At 44.8% G+C, this 23,251-nt stretch overlaps 1 protein-coding gene across 4 annotated transcripts in view; it reads left to right on the top strand.

Annotated features, from left to right (window-relative positions):
* Positions 1 to 22,870, top strand: part of LZTS3 (leucine zipper tumor suppressor family member 3) — a 137,835-nt gene extending 114,965 nt beyond the window's left edge. For 2 of the 4 annotated variants that reach the window (XM_075572638.1, XM_075572639.1), the window contains exons 2-4: positions 10,121 to 10,585; positions 14,108 to 14,938; positions 19,353 to 22,870. In XM_075572638.1, the coding sequence (XP_075428753.1) occupies positions 10,160 to 10,585; positions 14,108 to 14,938; positions 19,353 to 20,057 (1,962 nt within the window). In that variant the 5' untranslated portion in view covers positions 10,121 to 10,159 and the 3' untranslated portion in view covers positions 20,058 to 22,870. The remainder of the gene's footprint in view (positions 1 to 10,120; positions 10,586 to 14,107; positions 14,939 to 19,352) is intronic. The other 2 variants (XM_075572633.1, XM_075572636.1) reach the window with 1 other exon arrangement.
* Positions 22,871 to 23,251: the final 381 nt, after the last annotated feature.

Below are 23,251 nucleotides of genomic sequence, written 5' to 3'. Positions count from 1 at the left end.
CTTTGGAGCAGGGACTCCTCTTCCGAAATGTTACTTTTATGTCTGAAGCACTTATTCCCATGATCTGTTATTTATATCTGTTTATTATTTGTTATGTATATGATTGTCACGTGTATTACTGCTGTGAAGCGCTATGTACATTAATGGCATACATATAAATAAAGACACATACATACATACTGCTGCGGACAGCTTTACTCTAACGCTTACCCGTCTTGTCCCGCGGCTTGGCGCCGAACTTGGTTGAGCGCCAGGTGCATCTTCCTTGCATCCTTCCCCTCCCCTCGCGACCTCTGGCTCCGCTCTGCCCCTCTTCTCCGGGTCCCCCGGGGTCCCCCTCTGCTCCCACATCCCCCCTTACCCCGCCACCACCTACGGGTGAACCCTGGGCACGCGCGCACGCTCCCTGGCACGCGTGACCGCGCATCAGTGGCACATTATTTGAGACTTATAGATATAGATAATATTGCAGTAAAACTTAAAAAAAAAAAACATTTTCAATTATTCAATTAAAATATGGCAATAAACTTATTGGATCTGGAAAAATAAAATGTATTTCACCTCCTGGAGAACGCCGCGGTTTACATATAGTATATAATATTACAAGCTGATATATAAGTTCTACCAGAGCAAAAGTATTGTTATGTATCATAAATAGTATACGGATGCACTGGGGTTCCACAAAGTCGTATTCTGCTTTGTAGGATTGACACACAGTCACCATACATTTACAAAGGGTTCAGCAGGTTGAAAACCTCTGATGCAGTGAACAACGTAACAGCAGGTAATGATTCTACACGACATCAACAGGCTTTCATCCAGTGTCCCTGAGACGTTCGGAGAGAGCGCCATTAGCGCATACACTGTGTTTCATTTCTGCGGGATAGCCTTGTTAACGAAGGCCCAGCTGAAAGAACTTTAGCTGTTACAATAAAATGCCCATGAATCACTGTGTCAAGGTTACACTGCTGCGAGATGTAATCTGACAGCGCTGCATTACTCCCTGCACGGGAGGTTTGCTTTTGTGTGTCTGCAGATACAATATTTTATTAGTATCTTCCTATATAACAGATCAATGTTCTGTACATGCGGTAGTATGTAACAGTGTCAGTAAAAAAACTGATGGAGGCACACGGGTATTCTGCTGTAATCGTGCTCTGTATTTAATACATATCCCGAGCAGGTGCAGTAATCTTGTGTCCCCGAAACGTGACTTTAGATTGCAAAGACAGCAGCAGAATATCTGTGTGCCTCCATTCGTAATGGTGAAATGAAATTAAATAGAAAAGCGAAGCCCGAAACTAATAGGTGGGTCGGTGTGCGGTCACAGTCTCAATCTTCTCAATCGACACCTATCGTGCCTTAAATAGCTTTTAATGTCAGGACCGCAACTTCCCCGGTGCCAGAGGATTATCGCTGTGGGGTATCCGATCAGGAAGCATGGACCCCCTGTAGCAACGTTGTGGCAGCGCTGTCTCTGGAGCCTGTGGCTATAAGGTCTTCACAGCCGCGTCTGAAAAAGCTTAAGTCTTGATACATTTGTAAGTCCCTATACCCATGCCACTCCCCAAAGCGATGTGTCCAAACATAGATACCTTCGTACATGGATAGAACAAAAGACCTGCAAATGTACTTTATACACACTCTATATAGTAGGTCATAGAGATAAGATACAGAGAACTGAGCATATTAAAGTGCCTAACAAGCACCCGCAACTTTTTCTGGGGTTGCTGAGAGTGACATCATATGAAGTCACCTCCCCGACGCACGTTTCGTCTGTCAGCTTCTTTAATTGTTCTGTACCATTCATTCAGCACTAGGGGGTCAAACAGATGGTAGGGAACTTATTCTGACCTGGAGTCTGCATCATCTCACAGTCCTTTTCCAGGAGATTGCCGTTACAGATTTAATTTTATCAGTGGTGGTTTTAGAAAAGTAGTATGGCTTATTGCATGAAAGCTTTATGGATTCTATGGAACACATATTGTGTTGATTTCAACCACTGGGAGTATGCAATGATCAAGGTCAGAACAAGGTTTTGTTTCTTTGTTTTCTATGAAGCAGTCCTAAAATAGAGGGGGTACCCAAGATTGTAGAGTTTGTCCCTTTGGTTCCTGGGGGATTATTCTTATTAGGACACTTTATTCGTACTGTATATGTGGTCGAGCCTTTAAGCCATTTGGTCCTAAATGGCACTGAACTTTTACACAGTCACCATACTCTACTTTACACTGTAGGTGTGTGAGAGAGGGGTGTAGTAAGTTTTGCTGTAATGCTGAGCAAAGAAAGTCATGACATCATGGACTGAGGAAACGGACCCCAAATTAGCTGGAACTAGCTCTTTCAATGACAATAACACAATAAGCTCTCTCCCTGACAAAATTGGCAATATTAATTCTCCAGGACAATGACCAAGTCCATCATGCCCTGGAGGAAGCCTTCCAAGGTCAAAAAGTCCATGGAGATGAGTTTTGCTTTGACTTCCTCTGCACCTCCGTGCCATTCTCATTGCACACGTGTTTCTTCCTGACACAGAACAGTGGAACCAATGTGTAGGCAAGAGACCTCCTCCATTTCCATTCAAGATGGGGAAGGAAACTGGGTCATCTGATCACTGTGGCAGCAATCACATAACAGCTGCCTCTTCTTCCTCCTCCATCTCACCTCAGGATTTGCTGACTATTTCAAGGAAAAGGTGGAATCCATACGTCAGGACATCCCCTCTGTTTCCTCTTCCCATCCTTCACCTCTTCCTAACTCTTCTCCTGCCTTCCTTGACTCTTTTTCTGATGGAGGAGGATGTGGCACTGCTGTTCACCTCTTCTCCATCTACCACTTGCCCTTTTGACATCATTCCCTCCCATCTCCTAAAACCTCTTGCTCCTACTAGAATCCCTATGCTCATACACATTTTTAACTCCTCACTCTGGTATCTTTCCCTCCTCCTTCAAACATGCAACAGTCATACCATTACTCCAAAACAGAAAGCTTGACCCTACCTGTCTTTCTAACTATTGAACTGTCTCCCTCCTGCCTTTTGTCTCTGAACTCCTTGAACGTCTTGTATTCTCTCGCTTGCTCCATTTACTCAACACTTAGTCTCTCCTAGACCCTCTACAATCTGGCTTCCGCACTGCTCACTCCACTGAAACAGCCCTCACTAAAATAATGAATGACCTCCATGCTGCCAAAGACATAGGTCATTACACTCAGCTCATACTAGTATTTGATACTGTGGATCACCCTCTTCTCCTTCACATTCTCCATACTCTTGGCATTCGTAACAAAGCTCTACCCTGGATCTCCTCTTACCTCTCCCATCATACTTTCAGTGTCTCTTCTGCCAACACCTCCTCCTCCTCTATCGACCTCTCTGTGGGGGTACCACAGGACTCTGTCCTAGGAACTCTCCTCTTTTCTCTGTACACACTCTCTCTAGGTGACCTAATCACATCTCTTGGATTCAAATATTACCTCTATGCTGACGACATACAAATTTACTTTTCGACCCCTGACCTTACACCTGCTGTACAGATCAAAGTTTCTGAATGTCTCTCTGTGATATCATCCTGGATGGCCCTCTGCCGACTTAAACTTAACATGGCAAAAACAGAGCTACTCATACTTCCTCCCAAACCTGGCCCCACTACCTCCTTCCACATTACTGTTGGAAGTTCAGTCATATACCCAGTAGCGCAAGCACGCTGCCTAGGGGTCACACTTAACTCCTCTCTCACTTTCTCCTCTCACATTCAAAACGTATCTAAAACCTGTCGCTTTTTCCTCCGCAATATCACAAAGATACGCCCTTTCCTCTGTTGCTCGACTGCTAAAACTCTGACACAGGCTCTCATTCTCTCCCGTCTTGATTACTGTATCCTTCTGCTGTCTGGCCTTCCTGCCTCTCACCTGTCTCCCCTACAATCTATCCTAAACGCTGCTGCCAGAATCATTCTACTCTTTCCTAAATCTGTCTCCGTGCCTCCCCTGCTGAAATCCCACTCCTGGCTTCCTATCAAATCTCGCATCTCGCACTCAATTCTCCTCCTCACTTTTAAAGCTTTACACTCTTCTGCTCCTCCTTACATCTCAGCCCTTGCGTTCTGCTCAAGGATGTCTTTTCTCTACCCCCTTTTGTAGCTAAAGCCCTCTCCCGCCTGAAACCTTTCTTACTGACTGCCCCACACCTCTGGAATGCCCTTCCCCTCAATACCAGACTAGCACCCTCTCTATCCACCTTTAAGACCCACCTTAAAACACACCTGCTTAACGAACCATATGAGTAGCTCTGTGTCTAATACTATGCACCTGATACATAAAGCTTGGCCCCTTGCAGACGCACTTACCAGTATGCCCTCCTACTGTATCTGTATGTTCCTCCTACCAATTAGATTGTAAGTTCTTTGGAGCAGGGACTCCTCTTCCGAAATGTTACTTTTATGTCTGAAGCACTTATTCCCATGATCTGTTATTTATATCTGTTTATTATTTGTTATGTATATGATTGTCACGTGTATTACTGCTGTGAAGCGCTATGTACATTAATGGCATACATATAAATAAAGACACATACATACATACTGCTGCGGACAGCTTTACTCTAACGCTTACCCGTCTTGTCCCGCGGCTTGGCGCCGAACTTGGTTGAGCGCCAGGTGCATCTTCCTTGCATCCTTCCCCTCCCCTCGCGACCTCTGGCTCCGCTCTGCCCCTCTTCTCCGGGTCCCCCGGGGTCCCCCTCTGCTCCCACATCCCCCCTTACCCCGCCACCACCTACGGGTGAACCCTGGGCACGCGCGCACGCTCCCTGGCACGCGTGACCGCGCATCAGTGGCACATTATTTGAGACTTATAGATATAGATAATATTGCAGTAAAACTTAAAAAAAAAAAACATTTTCAATTATTCAATTAAAATATGGCAATAAACTTATTGGATCTGGAAAAATAAAATGTATTTCACCTCCTGGAGAACGCCGCGGTTTACATATAGTATATAATATTACAAGCTGATATATAAGTTCTACCAGAGCAAAAGTATTGTTATGTATCATAAATAGTATACGGATGCACTGGGGTTCCACAAAGTCGTATTCTGCTTTGTAGGATTGACACAGAGTCACCATACATTTCCAAAGGGTTCAGCAGGTTGAAAACCTCTGATGCAGTGAACAACGTAACAGCAGGTAATGATTCTACACGACATCAACAGGCTTTCATCCAGTGTCCCTGAGACGTTCGGAGAGAGCGCCATTAGCGCATACACTGTGTTTCATTTCTGCGGGATAGCCTTGTTAACGAAGGCCCAGCTGAAAGAACTTTAGCTGTTACAATAAAATGCCCATGAATCACCGTGTCAAGGTTACACTGCTGCGAGATGTAATCTGACAGCGCTGCATTACTCCCTACACGGGAGGTTTGCTTTTGTGTGTCTGCAGATACATTCTACCATGGTTTTTTTTATTTTTTATATGGGGTTATGTGAAACGGTTTTTCAAGTTCTCTCTTACAGTGCCGGTAACAGCGACGCGACGTTGCATCAAAACAAATGCATTGCCGCCGTTGCGTGCGCTTATAATAAGCGCGACACAACGGGGCGACGGCTTGGTGGCGATCGCTGCGGGTCATCTCAATTTGATTTTTCCAGCGACCGCTGCCTGACGTCACTGTCACCGTCGCGTCGCTGTCGCCGGCACTATAAGAGTAGCCTAAGCAAGATGTATTGCAAACACTCCTACAAGTAACACACATCTCCTGTGTATTTAACCCCATCACCGCCAGAAGAACCGATCTAGCTGCTGGTTACCATCTTTTTTGTAGTTTATAGAGGTTTTGGCATCTACTTTTTCAAAATAATACTGTACATATTATTTTTTTTCACAAATGTCTTTTATGCTACATGTGCAGACAGAGCTTCATTGAATTCATGTCAAATCTGTGGCACTTATCTCATTTTTATAATTTTTTAATAGCACTATAGAGAGAGTGAAATGCATTATTTTGACTACATTATTCAGTGGATCAAGCAAGATAACCCATACCTCTGTCCCCTCTTTCTCTCCAGGGTCCTTGCTGTAAATAAATAACACATTCTGGTTCTCAAGCAATTAATATTTTTTAGTTGTGGGCAATGTAAAAAAAAAAGTTTGTCATTTCCTTTTGCACCAGCCTATATAGTTCTCCGTGTTGTCTTTTCTATGGAAAGGATAGTATTCCATGAATGTGAACTCCGCAGCACGGAAATGGCAGTGTCAGATTACCCGTTAGGCCCGGGCCCAAGGCGGCAGAAAATTGCCACCCCCCCATATACTTTTGCCGCACTATCGGACCTAACGGGAAGGCACTTGCCGATGTCAGCCGACCTCCTTTCTGCCACCCTCCTGCTGCCCTCCTGCTCCTTCGGCGTCAAATGACGTCACATTTCCATGGCAACGATCCGCCGTGCGATGTTCGTGAAGTCCGCGCCGTCATTTGACGCTGGGATGCCAAAGGAGCAGGAGGGTGGCAGAAAGGAGGCGGCTGACACAGGCCAGTGCCTAGAGGCGGCGGAATTAGAAATCCCGGCCTGGAAATGGATATCTTCTTCTTTTTTTTTTATTGATTTTTGGCGTAAAATTTTCTACTTTTTGACATTTGAGCTCATCTTTACAGGTGTATCCGATACGTACCATGCCCATATGATATACCTGGTATAGCTCGGGGCCCTAGCATGCCAGAGGCCATTGTGACATACAGTACGGCATGAGAGTTTGCTTGTTTTTTTCTTGGGGTGGTCGATCTGACTGAACGTTAAGTGCTCTAAAGTAATTTGGGGAATGCCGCCTTGGAGTCTGCACTGAAACAAGGGCGGAGGGAGCAGCTCAGTGAGCAAAAGCCCGAACTCTGAAAGCATTGGGTCTGAAGGGGGGGCCTGGTTCAGATTCTGGTGTCAGCTCCTGGTTACCTTGGGCTGGTCACTTTTCCTCCCTGTGTCTATGGTGCCAATACATAGATTGTAAGCTCTACGGGGCAGGGACTCAGACCTGCAAAAATGTCTCTGTACAGCGCTGCGTACACTCTCCATGCTATACTAGAAAAGAAAGTATAGAAAAGTAGTGGGGGGAAAAAATAGAAACTTTCTTGACTGATTTAAAAGTAGGTACATTTATCTGTATGACCCAGTAAGATATCGCCGTCATTATTCCACTGCCTTGTGGCAACGCACCTTAGTTTCTGTTGTGGAAGTGGTTATATAGTTCATTCCCCATATATACTGTATGTGTGTGTATATATATATATATATATATATATATATATATATAGTAGGCATGCTGTGACGTGGTCTTCTTCTGCTTGGGAAGATTTGAGCTTCGTTCACTTGACCCCAGATGGAAGTCTTCCGAGCAAGTGGAAGACGTGCCCACAGCATCTTTAATAAGGGGTACGGTTTATGGGTCACATATAAAAGAAAAAGAGCAGTAAAAAACCTCTAATGTATTTTATACTATTTGGTACATATACATACTGTATATGACTGATTTACAAGTAGGTACAATTATCTGTATGACCCAGTAAGATATCGCCGTCATTATTTCATTGCCTTATGGCAACACACCTATACAGTATATATACAGTATATATATATATATGAAATGAAATATATATGAAATGAAATATATAAGCACTTCCACAACAGAAACTAAGGTGTGTTGCCATAAGGCAGTGAAATAATGACGCCGATAAGCCACTTATCGCCGCTTTTCGGCATGTTCATAAACTGCCGCAATTCTAGCAGCAGTGATTAGGCTATGAACGCCTATCGCCGCTCTAGAATGGTGATTTTATCACAAAATCCCCACGCCAGAAAACGTTGGCGTGAAGGTGTGGGAAACCTGCAGAGAAGCGGATAGGATTGATGCCGGGAATCTCTGGAGCTGATATCCATTAACCCTTTCCAGGTCGAATGTCGGACTATATCCGACACTACTATTTTCCACATGCGGTCCAATGTTGGATCGCGTGGAGGGAGGAGGGAGGGAGGGTGAGGCGCCGGCAGCACAACCCCCTGAACACTTCTCCCAGCAGCCGCACTGATCGGGACCCCCTCCCTTCTGCCCACTCCTGCGCCGATCCGCCCACGCCCCCCACGATCCGCCCACGCCCCCCACGATCCGCCCACGCCCCCAGCGATCCGCCCACGCCCCCAGCGATCCGCCCCCAGACCTGCACCGATCCCAGCAGGCAGCCCTAGCAGCTGACACGGAGGGAGGGGGGTGAGGGAGGGGGGTGAGGGGGCTGTGAGTGTATGCAGTGTGCGGTGTGTGCAGTGTGCGGTGCATGCGCGCAGTGTGCGGTGCGTGCGCAGTGTGCGGTGCGCGCGCAGTGTGCGGTGCGCGCGCAGTGTGTGTGGGCGCACGCAGAGTGTGTGCGCGTGCAGAGTGTGTTTGTGTGTGTGCACAGTGTGTGGGCGCACGCAGTATGTGCGCGTGCAGAGTGTGTTTGTGTGTGCGCAGTGTGCGTGCGCGCGCTGGGTGCGCGCGCACGCTGTGTGTGCGCGCGCAGTGTGTGTGTGCGCATGCGCAGTTTGTGTGTGCACACGCAGTGTGCAGTGTGTGTGCAAAAAAAAAAGCTGTATGTTTTTTTCCTGAAAATTAAATTAGACCTACTGGCGCACTTAATGTAAATTAATTGGACCGCAAAGGGTTAATATTAGCACCAGAGACCCCCGGCATGAATCCTATGTAATAAAAATGCATTTACAGTAAACTTCATTACCATAGCGGATAGCCTCAGGGACCCCCTACTTCCCGAGATACAGGCCCCGATATGGGGTGCCAGGATCTCCTATGCATTTAAATGTCCGCGTCACGTGACCATGGGAATAAAATGCATGGGAGATTCCGGCACCCCATAACGGGGCCTGTATCTCGGGAAGTAGGGGGTCCCCGAGGCTGAAACCAATGCGGTTCAGCTCAGGAGACCCCCTGCTCATCTACACTTTTAACAAAATTCAAATGTATACACATTTCGGGCGAGATTTGCACAGGGAGAGACGGCTCTCTCAGAGCAGCTCTATCTGCAGCAGATGCAACTCGCCGGGTTAGGCCTTTTCAGAGGGTCGTTCATCAGATCACCGGCTAATCGCCCGTTTTGTGAATTTTGCTATGACAGGTAATCAAGGCTTTCTGAATACCGTGACATACAACGCTCATAAAAACGGGGATTTAAATGGTCCGGCGATATTTTTTTTTAATGAATCTTTAGTGCATAGGCCCCAATGTCTTTTTCAACCTCATCTACTATGTAACTGTTACTTAAAATAGCTTCGTTTGTTTACTATAAAAGATGCAGGTAAGCTTTTTAGGGCTGCCAGTTTTTGTGGCAGTATACACATACTGTATGTGGATGTTGTCATGTGGTAGAATACATTGTTTGTCCATAAGCCAGTAAACTGAACACTACTGAACACATAATGCACAGTGCAGTAGGACTGTGACTTTCATTTACAAAAATGGAACAGGAAATGCAGTACCCAGTGGGCTGGACAACTCTCTCTTTTAGGGAGTCACACTAAAATCTTACAGTAACATGTAGGACATTGGTGGGCAAGTCTAGTCCTCAAGGGTCACCAACAGGTCAGGTTTCCAGGCTATCCCTGCTTCAGCACAGGTGGCTCAGTCAAAGACTGCACCACGTGTGCTGAAGCAGGGGTATCCTTAAAACCTGACCTGTTGGTGGCCCTTTAGCACTGGCGTTGCCCACCTCGGGTGTAGAATCTTTCTACGTTCTTTGCTTTCTCAGCCCATTGCATGTGAGTTGAATATGAAGAGACCACTCACCTTACAACTCTCAAGCATAGATCCGGCAAATCATTAACGTATGTGGGAATCAATGTCGCGAAATAGCTGCAAATCATTAACACGCAGATCAGTAACGATTAACAGACTGTATGCCACACTTTATAAAGAATGGAGACGTGAGAACAGATTATTGAGGTCCCATAATCGCATATGTTAAAAATCTGACCTAATATGCTCTTATTCGAATAATTTCTGCGCTAGTCAAAAAAAGGTAATCTGACATTTTTATTATTTGTGCCACGTCTGAATAAGCAATAATTTAGCTTTTTGTCTCTCTTCTAGTGCCATTGATTCGCGTCACATCTCCCTCCCTGAGCTGCCATGGCAAAATTAGAAACGAGGTCCGTCCTCAGTGACTCCACCTATCAGATCCAAGAGTCCTTCCACCCGTTCGTGAGCAGGTCTGCCGACTCTCCCTCCCAGAGCACTATGGGAAGTGTGGGCAGCGGAGTAGCCAATGACCAAGAGTTTGCCATGAAGAGCGTCGGGACGAGAACTCAGAACAGCCTCAAGCTCAATGACCGGAATGGGTATTCCAACCGCTACTCGGGGGAGGAGAAGGCCTACAAGTCTGAGAAAAACTCCAACGCGCTTTACATCAACGGAGACCTCCGTAAGAGTGAAAAGATGAAGGCAGACATGTGCGGGAATGTGAACGCAAACAACGAGAAAAACATGCCCCCGCCTCCCCAATACCGAGATCCCAACCCCCCAAAGATATTACCGGTCTCTGGGAAACTGGAGCAGGTAATTGTGTTAAGTTGTCATTCGTTTCACAATAGTTACACGGGGATCTGGGGTATTTATTAAATAGCTAGTACCACAAATGATAAAGTAACAACATGTGCTCCAATTGCGGTGTTGATATTCATGAAGAACATTTAGGATATTGCTGAAGTACGTTTACAGGAGAGGAAGTTTACTTTGAGTAAATGTAGATTTTCCCTGAACCCAGCAGCTACTGTATAATGATAAATGTCTTATACAGTACACCCGCAAAGCAAAAAAAAAAAACACGCAATCTTAGGCTGCGCTTATAGTGACGGCGACGCAACGTCGCGTCAAAACAAATGCATTGCCGCCGTTGCGTGCGCCTATAGTAAGCGCGATGCTACGGAGCGACGGCTTGGTCGTGATCACTGGAAGTCCTCTCAATTTGATTTTTCCAGCGAGCGTAGCCTGACGTCGCCGTCACTGGCACTATAAGCGTTGCCTTACTGGGACATTTAGCAGAGTTCCCCAGCTGTACAAAATGTACTGTACCTAGCAAAATAGCCCCCACTGAAACAAACAGGAGTATCTCTTTTCTGATAAGTGTGGTGCAGTATTTTTGATTTCCAGTTTTGCAGATGGAAGACTTTGATAACTGATCCCCATGGTGCATCTTGAACTTTGGGCATGTTGATGATATAGCCCCAGTTGTCTTAGAAGTAAAATGCCTCGTCCAAGCATGTGTCTTGTAATAAATGTCAAACCTTATACGTGAAACGCACCTTTATACCGGAAAATCACAAGGTTGTCCATGGTTCATTACGTTATTCAATAGTAATTGATATTTTTCAATGATTTTATCACTTTGGGGGGAAAACAGTTTGAATCCTGATAAATATTTGTAGTACATTTTTAATAATAATAACTTAATATAGCGCTTTTCTCCCAATGAGGCTCAAAGCACTTTAGTTACAAAAAGGGGAAAAAGAAGAAAACATTTAAGATTACAGTACAAACAAGACAAAACACCAGGAAAGATACAATACAGGATGGGATGGCACTGTAGCTATTAAATGCTGGACAGCTTGTGGTTCATTCATTAAATGCTTGGGTAAACATTAGTACATTAGTAAAATGCCTCTGTGTAAAATGTTAGGTGCAGAGATGTTAGTGTTGCAGCATGCAGTGTACATTACATACTGTACTTAATGCAGGTATATAGACAATAGAGCTTGTGCTCAGATATAGATGTTACCTGCTTAAAGTGTTACTTTTCTTGCATTAAAATGGACTAGGATTACAGGACTTTTAACTGCAAGCCGCATGTGCATACAGTGCCAGCATGTATAGGCTTTACCTAAGGCCTGTGCAAGCAGGGAGATAAATAAGTTATGTGCAAACAAATAAGATGGCTTTCACACATGTTCAGGGGAACGTATTTCCTTGGCATACCTGTGGCTCCTAGTTGAAGTCCTGACTCAGGATTGGGATGGAGCAGCGGATAATGCTGGATGCATGCGCAGTATCGGGTCACTTTTCTACTTTAAGTATTTCTCGTGTATAAAACCTACCTGACTGGACAGATTCAGCCAGTCTGGGTTTTCAGAACCCCAAACCGTCAAAATCCAAATGGCAAAATTCACTTGGATTTATTGTCACCAATTTTCAAACACAAAAGGTAGGTGCACTTGTGATACTTGACACACGGATGGCAGGTACCTGCAGAACCCTTTTCCTTCACTCATTCCTCTAAAACCTGATGAGAAAAAGTTTGACATTACGGAGGGCAGACCGAGTGGTTTTCAGTCTTTCTTTTTTCTCGCTCCTTTTTTTCCTGTACATTTTCAGGTTACTAGATGTATTTCTAATTCCCTAATTTCTCATTATACACCTACCTGACTCTTGCGTTCTGCTCAGGGATGTCTACTGTCTACCCATTTTGTATCTAAAGCCCTCTCCCGCCTTAAACCTCTCTCACTCACTGCCCCACACCTCTGGAATGTCTTTCCCCTCAATACCCGACTAGCACCCTCTCTCTCCATCTTTAGGACTTTTCTTAAAACTCACCTCTTTAACGAAGCATATGGGTAGCTCTGTGGCTGATACTATACACCGTGCAGCCCCGTGCAGACGCACTTACCAGAACGCCCTCCTACTGTCCCTGTACGTTCTTCTTACACACCACCTAGATTGTAAGCTCTTCGGGGCAGGAAATCCTTTCTCCTAATGTTACTTTTATGTCTGATGCGCTTATTCCCATTATTTGTTATATTATTATGTCACCTGCATTACTGCGGTGAAGCGCTATGTACATGGATGGCGCTATAAAAATAATGACATACATACATACTGTACATACATGTAGGAGTTCAGGATTTCATTGTTATTGAATGGTATGAAGTGGGACAAAGCCAAATATGAACATAAAATAGTGTAAAATATTAACATGATCACATAATTACTGTAGATATGTAAACAACCAAACAATCAAAGGTAAGCTCGCCGTTTTGGAAAAGTAAAAATGTGAGGAAGGAGATAAACGGAAGTAAGAGAGATACTAACAAACAATATCTATTTGTTATAATAATGAAATATATCTTTTTTTTGGTCCTAAAAATAAGTTTTCCTATGGCTGCAAATGCATGGCTTTTTCACATGGGGTATACTCCGAATTCCAAATTGTGTAGGATGTTTTAAACTACTGTACATGTTCAATACACATACATACATCTCTTACGCCTCCCATGCCATGTTTCTACAGGTCATAAATATTCAAATGTGTCATTTTATTTGGTTCTGATATTTCCCCATTTTTTCATTCACAATGTAGGAGCTTTTTTTTTTCTTAATGTCTTGCAAAAAGTTTCTCTTGTTCAATTTCATTTTTGGTGATACAAGGGTGACCCGAATGAAAGACAGTGATCATCGTTGAAAATGACCACTCTATTGGTAGTGCAGAGTCAAAGAGTACTTCAGTATTAGGGGATACTTTATTTATATAGACTAACAACTGATATTATCTGACAACCTTTCGAGAGTTCTCCTCTCTTCCTCAGGACGAGCGATACTGATTTACACAATATTCCAGCAGTTTAACACAGATGAAAAATCAAAGATAATAATCTAAGGCAGATGATGTAGAGAAGTAATTGCAGAGGGGAATAGTAAATTAACAGGACAGGACAATAAATGGATGAAAGGGATAGTGAGAAATGTGGAGAGCATGTAGGACCATATATCCATCAGTAGTGTGAGGGGGGGGGGGGCATGGGTGCTGGGAGGCCGGGGAGGAAGGGTTACATTGTAAATTTAACAGAGGCAGGGAGACACATTACAACAAATGGTGACGGTGTATAAGAAACCCCATATCCACACTACATCCTTTTATTTATTTTTATCTTAACGCATAATTTTATCATTCAAATGTTTTCCGTTCTCGATTGTTTTTAAACGTTCCTTTACGGATTTGGATTTTTAAATAATTTATAGCATGGATCTATTGATGTTACATTTTCAAAGTATTTGTACTTTCTTTCTTCTTTTTTTTTTTTTTTACAGAGCAATGAGCCTTTGGTACGACCTTCTGCCTTTAAACCCGTAGTTCCTAAAAACTTTCATTCCATGCAGAATCTGTTCCCCCCACAGAACAATGGAGTAACGGAGACCAGGAAGAGCTCTAACCACGGCAACAGCAATAGCCCATCCGCCATGAAAAGTGGACTCGAGAAGACCAGCCATACCAGGACATCCAATCAAGTGGGTGGTCTTTCAGATTCTGGTCGCAATTCACTGACAAGCTTACCAACTTACGGGACTGGCTACAGCCAGCACATTGGCCCAATGAGTGCATCAACGAGCCATATCAATCGCATTGGGACTACCTATGTAGAAAAGAGCATAGTGGGATATAATGGAATATCTACCTCAGATAGTGGACGATCTTCCAGCAAGAGCACCGCCTCTTTCAGTAGATTGAACCATCTCAACGAGACAATGCCTTTCCACTCACCCTCAAGTGATGACATCATTCAAGACCTGGAAGATCGACTCTGGGAGAAGGAGCAGGAAGTCTTGCAGATGAAGAGGAACTTGGACAAAAGCGAGGCGGCCATTTTCCAAGTGTTTGAAGAGAAGCAAAAGATCTGGGAGCGTGAAATGGAGGACTTGAGACAGAATTATGCCAACAAGCTTCAGCAAGTCTCAAAGAAAGCACAGCGGGCCCAGCAGGCTTTGCAACTGCAGATCTTCAAGCTCCAGCAGGAGAAGAAAAAGCTTCAAGATGATGTTGGGCAACTGCTTCAGCAGAGAGAGGAAATGGAGAAGAAATGCATGGTTTTCAAGAAAGAGCAGGCGGAGTTCCTTCCGAAGATTGAAGAAACCCAGTGGGAGGTACTGTATGGTGCAGAACAATATATATATTTTTATCAGTCCAGTGTAAATCCATGTTCATTTTTTCTCAGTCACAGCTTGAGAAAATGAAGGCAAATTTTAAGTGGGGAGAATCGCGTAATTGGGACAACCCAAACATTGAGTTATTGATGCCTTTTTGTTTACCCAAATCTGACACCTATAAGTATTTTTAAATAAGAGACTTAGGAGGGATTGAATTTCTTCTAGTTACTCCCTTTTGTCGAATGTGACTGTTTGTTTAACAAGAGGTCGCTCAGACAGAGCCCCCGTTCCCTTCCTCGTCTTTATTGGCTCACTTATAAGGACAGTGTGGGACTAAATGGCAAAGGACGCACAAAACACTCCCTAAGTCCCCTAAGAAGGGCATTTTGCAATTAATTTCCCAATAAACGAAAGCCAGTTAGACTGTAAATTCTTTATAAAAGCTTGTTTTCTGGATGGCTAGATGGGATTGCAGCTAGCTCAAATCTATTCTAAAACTTTGGCTGGAGTATCTCCAGAATAATTTAATAAGAAAAAAATATAATTAATAGAAAGTGGACAATTGAAACTCCAAAAAGAGGCCTTCCGTTAATGTTCTTTTACGAGGGTCTACTCTGGATTTGCCTCTATTCATGTAATCGGCGTTAGAACTGTTTTCTACAGCTCTCTATTTTCTTTAATAACTTCCATGGGTTTTAGGTAATTTGAAGCCCTCTTTTATGATGTATTAGTTATCTGAATAATTAAAAAGGTGGTTTGTTTTCAAAAGTGGATGCAAGCAGCTGCGGATTTTACACCTACATGTGTCCTGCTGCCGCCCTACATCTCCTACATGGAAACCAAGTGTCAAATGACTCCACGGACGTCATCAACATGACCGCGCACTGCCATGGTAACGCGAAGTCCTGACGTAATTTGCCGTCGCGTTGCCATGGCAACGAGATGCCGCGTGGCGTCACATTGGGGCATCCGTGGCTTCATTTGATGCCGGGGTTCCAAAGGAGATGGAGAGGGGCGGCAGAACACATGTAAGTGCATTCCCATTATGTCCGATAGGCCCACGAACGCGGCAAATGCACATGGGGACGGAAATTTTTGCCGCCCCCAAATTTCGCTGCCCTAGGCCCAGGCCTAATGGGATGTAAGACTTGAATCCTGAAACATTGAACCCTTTCCAGTACAAATGACTCACCTGTTCTGCTGCAGTGAGTACCACCACCAGTGGTGGGTATTAGCCAGCAGAAAAACAATGGATGATTGTGTAAAAGGAACTGCTCTGTGCCCAGTGGCGTAGCTAGAAATTAGTGTGCCCCCGTGCAAAAAAAATTCAGGGCCCCATCAAAAATCAACGTATTTTGTAGATTCAACATTAAATATACTGCACACATATAAATATAGATTACTTATCTTATATGGGGGCGGATATTTTTGCCACCCCCCCAAATTTTGCCGCCAGGGCCTAATGGGAAATCCGCCACTGGAAAAGCTATTGAAGCTCATTGTGGATGGATGCAGAGAGGTTCCCACACTTTATCGTACCCATCCACAATGAGATTCAATAGCTTTTTTTTTATCAAATACTATTGGGCTTTATTTTCCCAAAGTTGTGTAAAATTCACCATACAATTTAAATAAATCAGCATGGTAATAATAAGATAAGCATAAGATAATATTGACTGCAATTTTTTTCTCCCTCATCTCCCCCTCATCACCATCATCAGATCTCCCCCTCATCATCATCAGATCTCCCTCAGTCCCCCTCATCATTATCATCATCAGATCTCCCCCAGTCCCCCTCATCATCATCAGATCTCTCCCCAGTCCCCCTCATCATCATCAGATCTCCCCCAGTTCCCCTCATCATCATCATCAGGTCGCTCCAGTCCCCCTCATCATCATCAGATCTCCCTCAGTCCCCCTCATCATCATCAGATCTCCCCCAGTCCCCCTCATCATCATCAGATCTCCCTCAGTCCCCCTCATCATCATCAGATCTCCCCCAGTCCCCCTCATCATCATCAGATCGCCCCAGTCCCCCTCATCATCATCAGATCTCCCCCAGTCCCCCTCATCATCATCAGATCTCCCTCAGTCCCCCTCATCATCATCAGATCTCCCCCAATCCCCCTCATCCTCAGATCTCCCCTTGTCCCCCTCATCATCAGATCTCCCCCAGTCCCTCTCATCCTCATCAGATGTCCCCCTCATCATCAGATCTCCCCCAGTCCCCCTCATCGTCAGATCTTCCCATCCCCCTCATCATCATCAGATCTCCCCAGCCCCCCTCATCCAATCTCCTCCAGTCCCCCTTATCATCATCACCAGATCTCCCCCAGTCCCCCTCATCCGATCTCCCCAGTCCCCCCCAGATCTCCCCCTTGCCTAAATGTGGTTATAGAGACAGGCAAGGGGAGATGGTATGCGGCGGACCCCCGGTGTTAAAGGATAAGCAAGCCGGTAGAAGAATCATCACTTGAGGCAGAACAGGACAGCACGAGGTGAGGAGTGCGCTATAGCAGGCAGCAAACATCGGAAGTAAGAAAGACGTCCGGGTCAGACTGCTACAGGGTGCTCCTCCCCTGTCGTCCTGCTCTCCCACAAGTGGTGATTCTTCTACCAGCTTGCTTATCCTTTAACCCCGGGGGTCTGCGGCATACCATCTCCCCCTGCCTGTCTCTACTGGGGAGAGGGAGAGCGGGACCCCAAAGAGCCAGGGCCCCGAGCTCTAGCTATGCCACTGACTGTACCTACAATGATGGATCTAAAAGAAGGTGTGAGGTCAAATTTTGATCAACAAATAGAGTTCTTCATAGTAATTGATTTCCACGATCCTTTGAGATCACAAAAAATATTTTCTTCACACGTCGTCACAGGTATATAACTCGTCAGAAGAACTTCACGTGTCTCATACAGGTTCCCAATTAATGTTCCTGTTTACGCTGTATTACATTTGCAGCCATGAGCTAGACTTGGGCAATGTCTGCAGTCTAGATACTATGATTTAGGATATTTTAGAGAATGGTAAAGTGAAGCATTTTAAAATTATCCTTATATAATGGATGGTTTTCTTCTACCTGCTATAACCTTAGTTGGGTCTGGTTTGTACCCGAGTCCAATTAAAGCTATAGCAGCTTAAAATATTTTGTAATCTAGTTTAAGACCAATTAGGAGGGGGACTGCTCCTTTAATCTTATTCATTGTATCTGTTATCACTGTTACCAAGAGTAGTAAATTCCACATCATTACTGCTACTGTAAATAACTGTTTCATTTGCATTAGGTAAAACTTGTTTTTCTCTTATCAATAGGCCCATGTAGTGTCCAATCAGCACAATCGCACTTTAATTAATAACCCCTATAAAGTCCATTCTATTTTGACCTTCTGACTAAGGACCAGAGTTATAAGTTCTAAGACAAACTCTCACATTTTACTCCCCATTGGCTCATGAACATGTGCAACCCTCCTTGCTCGGCCCCTCATACCTTGTCAGGGTGCTGGGTCCACGCATGCTGGGCGTAGATATACTGATGGAATAATGAAGGGTGGCAGGAACTTTTTGTAGTCTGTACATACAAGAGCTTTATTTACAGCCGTCCACAATGTTCCCCACACACTGACATCTTCCCCAATACATATACTTCTGGTACCTTCATAGTGTTTGTACTATGTATAGCTTCCCTGGTTAGCACCCACTCTTAATGCACTAGGGAGGTATTTAAGCTTGCTACTATCATCTTAAGTGGCATCCGTAATGCTCTGTATCAATTGGGCCTCATCTTGGGTTACCTTTACTATCGTAACCGTGGAATCATTATCCCGTGCAGAGTAATGCGTGCCACTCGTAGGCACGCTGTTTCTGATATAACAGTGGGCCTCTTGTCAAGGCCAATCTGACTAGGTCCCAGGGATACTGCTTGGATAACCCCAATAGGACATACACTAGGCTTCCTCTTTGTGAGCCTGTAAACTTCCATAGTACCATGGCTACAGACATTAACTGGATGTGACATTTTCCCTAAATATAAAAACAATAAATGGGGAAAGAGCAGTTTCACAATACATTAACTATACACTTAAACCTATTTACATTACCAACAGTGAGGCCCCTCCCACTGTCGTTCCCAGAGACCCAAGTTCTAGAACCCTCAGGACATTCTTATATACCCTGATGAAGACGTCACGGATTACCAGACAAAGTGGGCGTGGCTTCTTTCCTGCCATGTCACTCCTTGCCATGTAATGGGAGAGGGCCGTTACCTTGCGTGAGCTCACACAATTAACCCATTATAGCTTCAACTCAATAGTAGTCCCAAAGAGGGGCTACATATATGCTGAATGATCATAAAGTGGGGATTCCCCACTAAGCAGCGTTTCATACTGCTGTCTCATTACATTTTGTTTACCGTTATAGGTATGTCAGAAATCTGGTGAGATCTCCCTTCTCAAACAGCAGCTGAAAGATTCTCAGGCAGACGTCACTCAGAAACTGAACGAGATAGTCGGGCACAGAACACAGCTTAAGGAAGCAAAGGCATTTCTGAGGGAAAAGGAAGAGCAGATTGCCGCAATGAAGGACTCTTACAGCTCCAAGAGTGTCAGCCTTGAGATCTGCGAGAACGAAATGCAGAGGAAGCAAAGTGAAGCTCAGCAGATGAAGGAGAAGCTGAGTCAGTACGAACAAGAGATAGAGGGTTTGAAGGAAGACCTTTCAAACCTGGGTCACAGCCAATACAGCACCGAACTCAATGAGAAGGTAAGGGACACCCAGGCCTGCGAGAGCGATGAGGCCAAGATGAAACGTCAAACTGAGGAGAGCGTCATGGTCCTGATGAAGGAGGTGGAGAGGCTCCAGATGGAGCTAACACTGGAGAGGCAACAAAGAGATCAGCAAGTAGTGGTCTTTGAGGATGAAAGACGTACCTGGCAAGAGGAGAAAGAGAAGGTGATTAAGTATCAGAAGCAGCTGCAGCTCAACTATGTGGAGATGTATCAGAAGAACCAACAGCTAGAGCAAAGGATAAATGAAATGACCACTAAGGTTACTACACCACCAGCTGAGGATAAGAAACCTTGGACACCATCCAGGCTAGAAAGAATAGAGTCCACCGAGATCTAATAAAAGCAGAACAAGTCTACATAGCGAGTTTCTTACTGTGCATGTGCTACCTACTCCAGCCCCCGGCCATCCGGGGAACACCAGGCAGATAAACCCCCTTCAGTGCTGATGTGGCCAGCCACTGCCATCCCTGGCACGCCCTTTCAGTACTCAAAAGGGGTTGGGGCAGAAGAACAAGTGCTTGCTGTCATCCAACTGCAGATGAAAAACATATGGTATACTGTTTGTTATGCCGCTGATAATGCTGTATTTCTGTTTTCCCCTTTGACTGCACCCTCCTGTGCCTGCTGGGTCCGCAGTGCATTGCAGAGAGCGATGTTCTGCGGTCCCTCACGCAGCGGCGATGCAGCTCTGTGACTGTTACTGTCTCTTTCTCTTTTGGGACTTGTTGGAAGAAAGGTCAAAGTGACCTTGGATTCTGGATTATTTTAGCCACATTGGCTAGTAGAGTGAAGCTCTGATGTGCTGTGAAATCTAGCGATACACCGATAATATAACTTCATAGAAAGTTCTACCCGCTGTGAATGGGGAATTATCTCAAAAGATCGGGATTTATTATTGATGATGATTGATATATTTTATTTCTTTTGCGCAGGAGTGGGGAATACATCTAACTAAAGTAGCAATGTAAAGTCTTACTCTTACACACTTCTCCTTTCTCTACCTTCAGGCATGTCTAAAGTAAGGCCGCGCTTATAGTGCCAGCGACGTGATCAATGTCGTCACCCGTCGCCATTGCGAAAGTTGCATTTCAAATGTAGGTGATGTCGCTGGCTACAAGGCCAGCGACATCATACAGCGGGAAGGCAGAGGGACGGAGAAGCTGCTGATTGGCCGCAAGGGGAGACCGTCGCCGAAAAAAATCAAATATCAGTGACTACCAGATATTTGGTAGCACTGTCGCTCTGTCGCTTTATCACAATCGCGTGCACTATAAACGCCGGCGACGGCGACAATGCATTTGTTTTGATGCGACGGTCGCCGGCACTATAAGCGCAGCCCAAGTTAAAACATTTCAGGGATATTTCTACAACCTAAACGGTGGCAAATAATTTGGAACTGATGTAAAGGAGACAAAAAAAGATGCAGACCATGGATGCATCCCGTTTTAGAACGTGTGTCGTACACAATATGGGGTTTTCGTGTCAGTGCAATTTTGGAGCAAACTGTTTCATCTTGCACCTCTGCAGCATTGTATACAGCAGGAGTAGCCAACTCCAGTACTCAGGATATCCCTGCTTCAGCACAGGTGGTGCAGTCTTCCAGGGAGCCACTGATTGAGCCACCTGTGCTGAAGCAGGGATATCCTGAAAATCTGACCTGTTGGTAGCTCTTGAAGACTGGAGTTGGCTACCCTTGGTATGGACGAATTGTGCTGCCATTTTGAACCACGAGAGTCCCAGATTTAAACCAAGGCGCCATGATGAAAGGATACCCCACTAGATCAATCAAACAAGAAAATCTAATTGGTTTCAATGGGCAGGTTTTTCCGTAAATAAAAGTGGTGTCCTTTTTTTTGCCCCAGTTTTGGACTTTTTGATGAATAAGCTCCCTATGTGTGTCAGTTTGGGGGTGTACAAATCCGGGGCAAAATGAGAGCAAAAGTACACAAGATTCACAAAAGATTAAAGGCGGGATGTATTAAGGCAAATTTGGAGTAAAATTAGCACTAATAAAAATATATACAGACGCACTCCCAATGCCAATATGAGTACACAGACCAAAGAGAAGAGACCTTGGTACAAACTAACCCATAAATGCCCCTATGTGTCTGTAGCGAGATCTTGTAGAAAAAAGATGGAGGCACACAAGTAAAAACATACATACAATATGTAAAAATGCTAAGGTTTACTACATAGTAGTAGGCAGAACGAAAGTAATGTTTCTGGGACACGGCCTCCTGCTCAGACAAAAGCCACCTGTGTCATTTTATTTTATCTTGGATTTGCCTGAAAGAAAAATCCGCCTGGTCTGAGGTGGCGTAAACTTTTCTGGCTAACAGTTTGATGCAAACGCGAGCAGAAAATGAAGCAGTGCGTCAAAACAAACGTCTTTACGCCCTTCTGTTACATTGATACAGCTGTCCCGAAGATCAGATAAGGATACTTTAAGGAATGTTGTTTTGATAAATACTGTATGTTGGAGTCTTTTTCTCCAGTTTTGCCATCAGGAAACTGATACGTAACCCCTATGTTGTGTGCCAATAAGGCATTAGGGACGAGTCCCATGACATGTCTATTAAGATGATAGGGGGTCAATGTATCAAAGCATTGTGCTCCAATGTTTCCCCGTCTGCCCCAGCTTGTACCTTGGGGAGAGTCAGTAGGAGGAGTTGGGGGAGGAGTTACATGGAGCACAGATTATAATGAGATGTATCACATTCTGCGTCTCTGCCCCAGCTTGCACCTTGGGGTGAGTCAGTAGGAGGAGTTGGGGGGAGTTACATGGTGCACATATTATAATGAGATGTATCACATTCTGCGTCTCTGCTCCAGTTTGTACCTTGGGGAGAGTCAGTAGGAGGAGTTGGGGAGGAGTTACATGGTGCACAGATTATAATGAGATGTATCACATTCTGCGTCTCTGCCCCAGCTTGCACCTTGGGGAGAGTCAGTAGGAGGAGTTGGGGAGGAGTTACATGGTGCACATATTATAATGAGATGTATCACATTCTGCGTCTCTGCCCCAGCTTGCACCTTGGGGAGAGTCAGTAGGAGGAGTTGGGGGGAGTTACATGGTGCACATATTATAATGAGATGTATCACATTCTGCGTCTCTGCTCCAGTTTGTACCTTGGGGGAGAGTCAGTAGGAGGAGTTGGGGAGGAGTTACATGGTGCACAGATTATAATGAGATGTATCACATTCTGCGTCTCTGCCCCAGCTTGCACCTTGGGGAGAGTCAGTAGGAGGAGTTGGGGGGAGTTACATGGAGCACATATTATAATGAGATGTATCACATTCTGCGTCTCTGCTTTAGCTTGCACCTTGGGGAGAGTCAGTAGGAGGAGTTAGGGGGGAGTTACATGGTGCATAGATTATAATGAGATGTATCACATTCTGCGTCTCTGCCCCAGCTTGCACCTTGGGGAGAGTCAGTAGGAGGAGTTGGGGAGGAGTTACATGGTGCACAGGTTATAATGAGATGTGTCACATTCTGTCTCTCTGCCCCAACTTGCACCTTGGAGAGAGTCA

This window comes from Ascaphus truei, chromosome 1, assembly GCF_040206685.1.
Source record: "Ascaphus truei isolate aAscTru1 chromosome 1, aAscTru1.hap1, whole genome shotgun sequence".
In the NCBI taxonomy this organism is placed as follows: Eukaryota; Metazoa; Chordata; class Amphibia; order Anura; family Ascaphidae; genus Ascaphus; species Ascaphus truei.
This window is presented reverse-complemented; position numbering and strand designations above follow the sequence as displayed.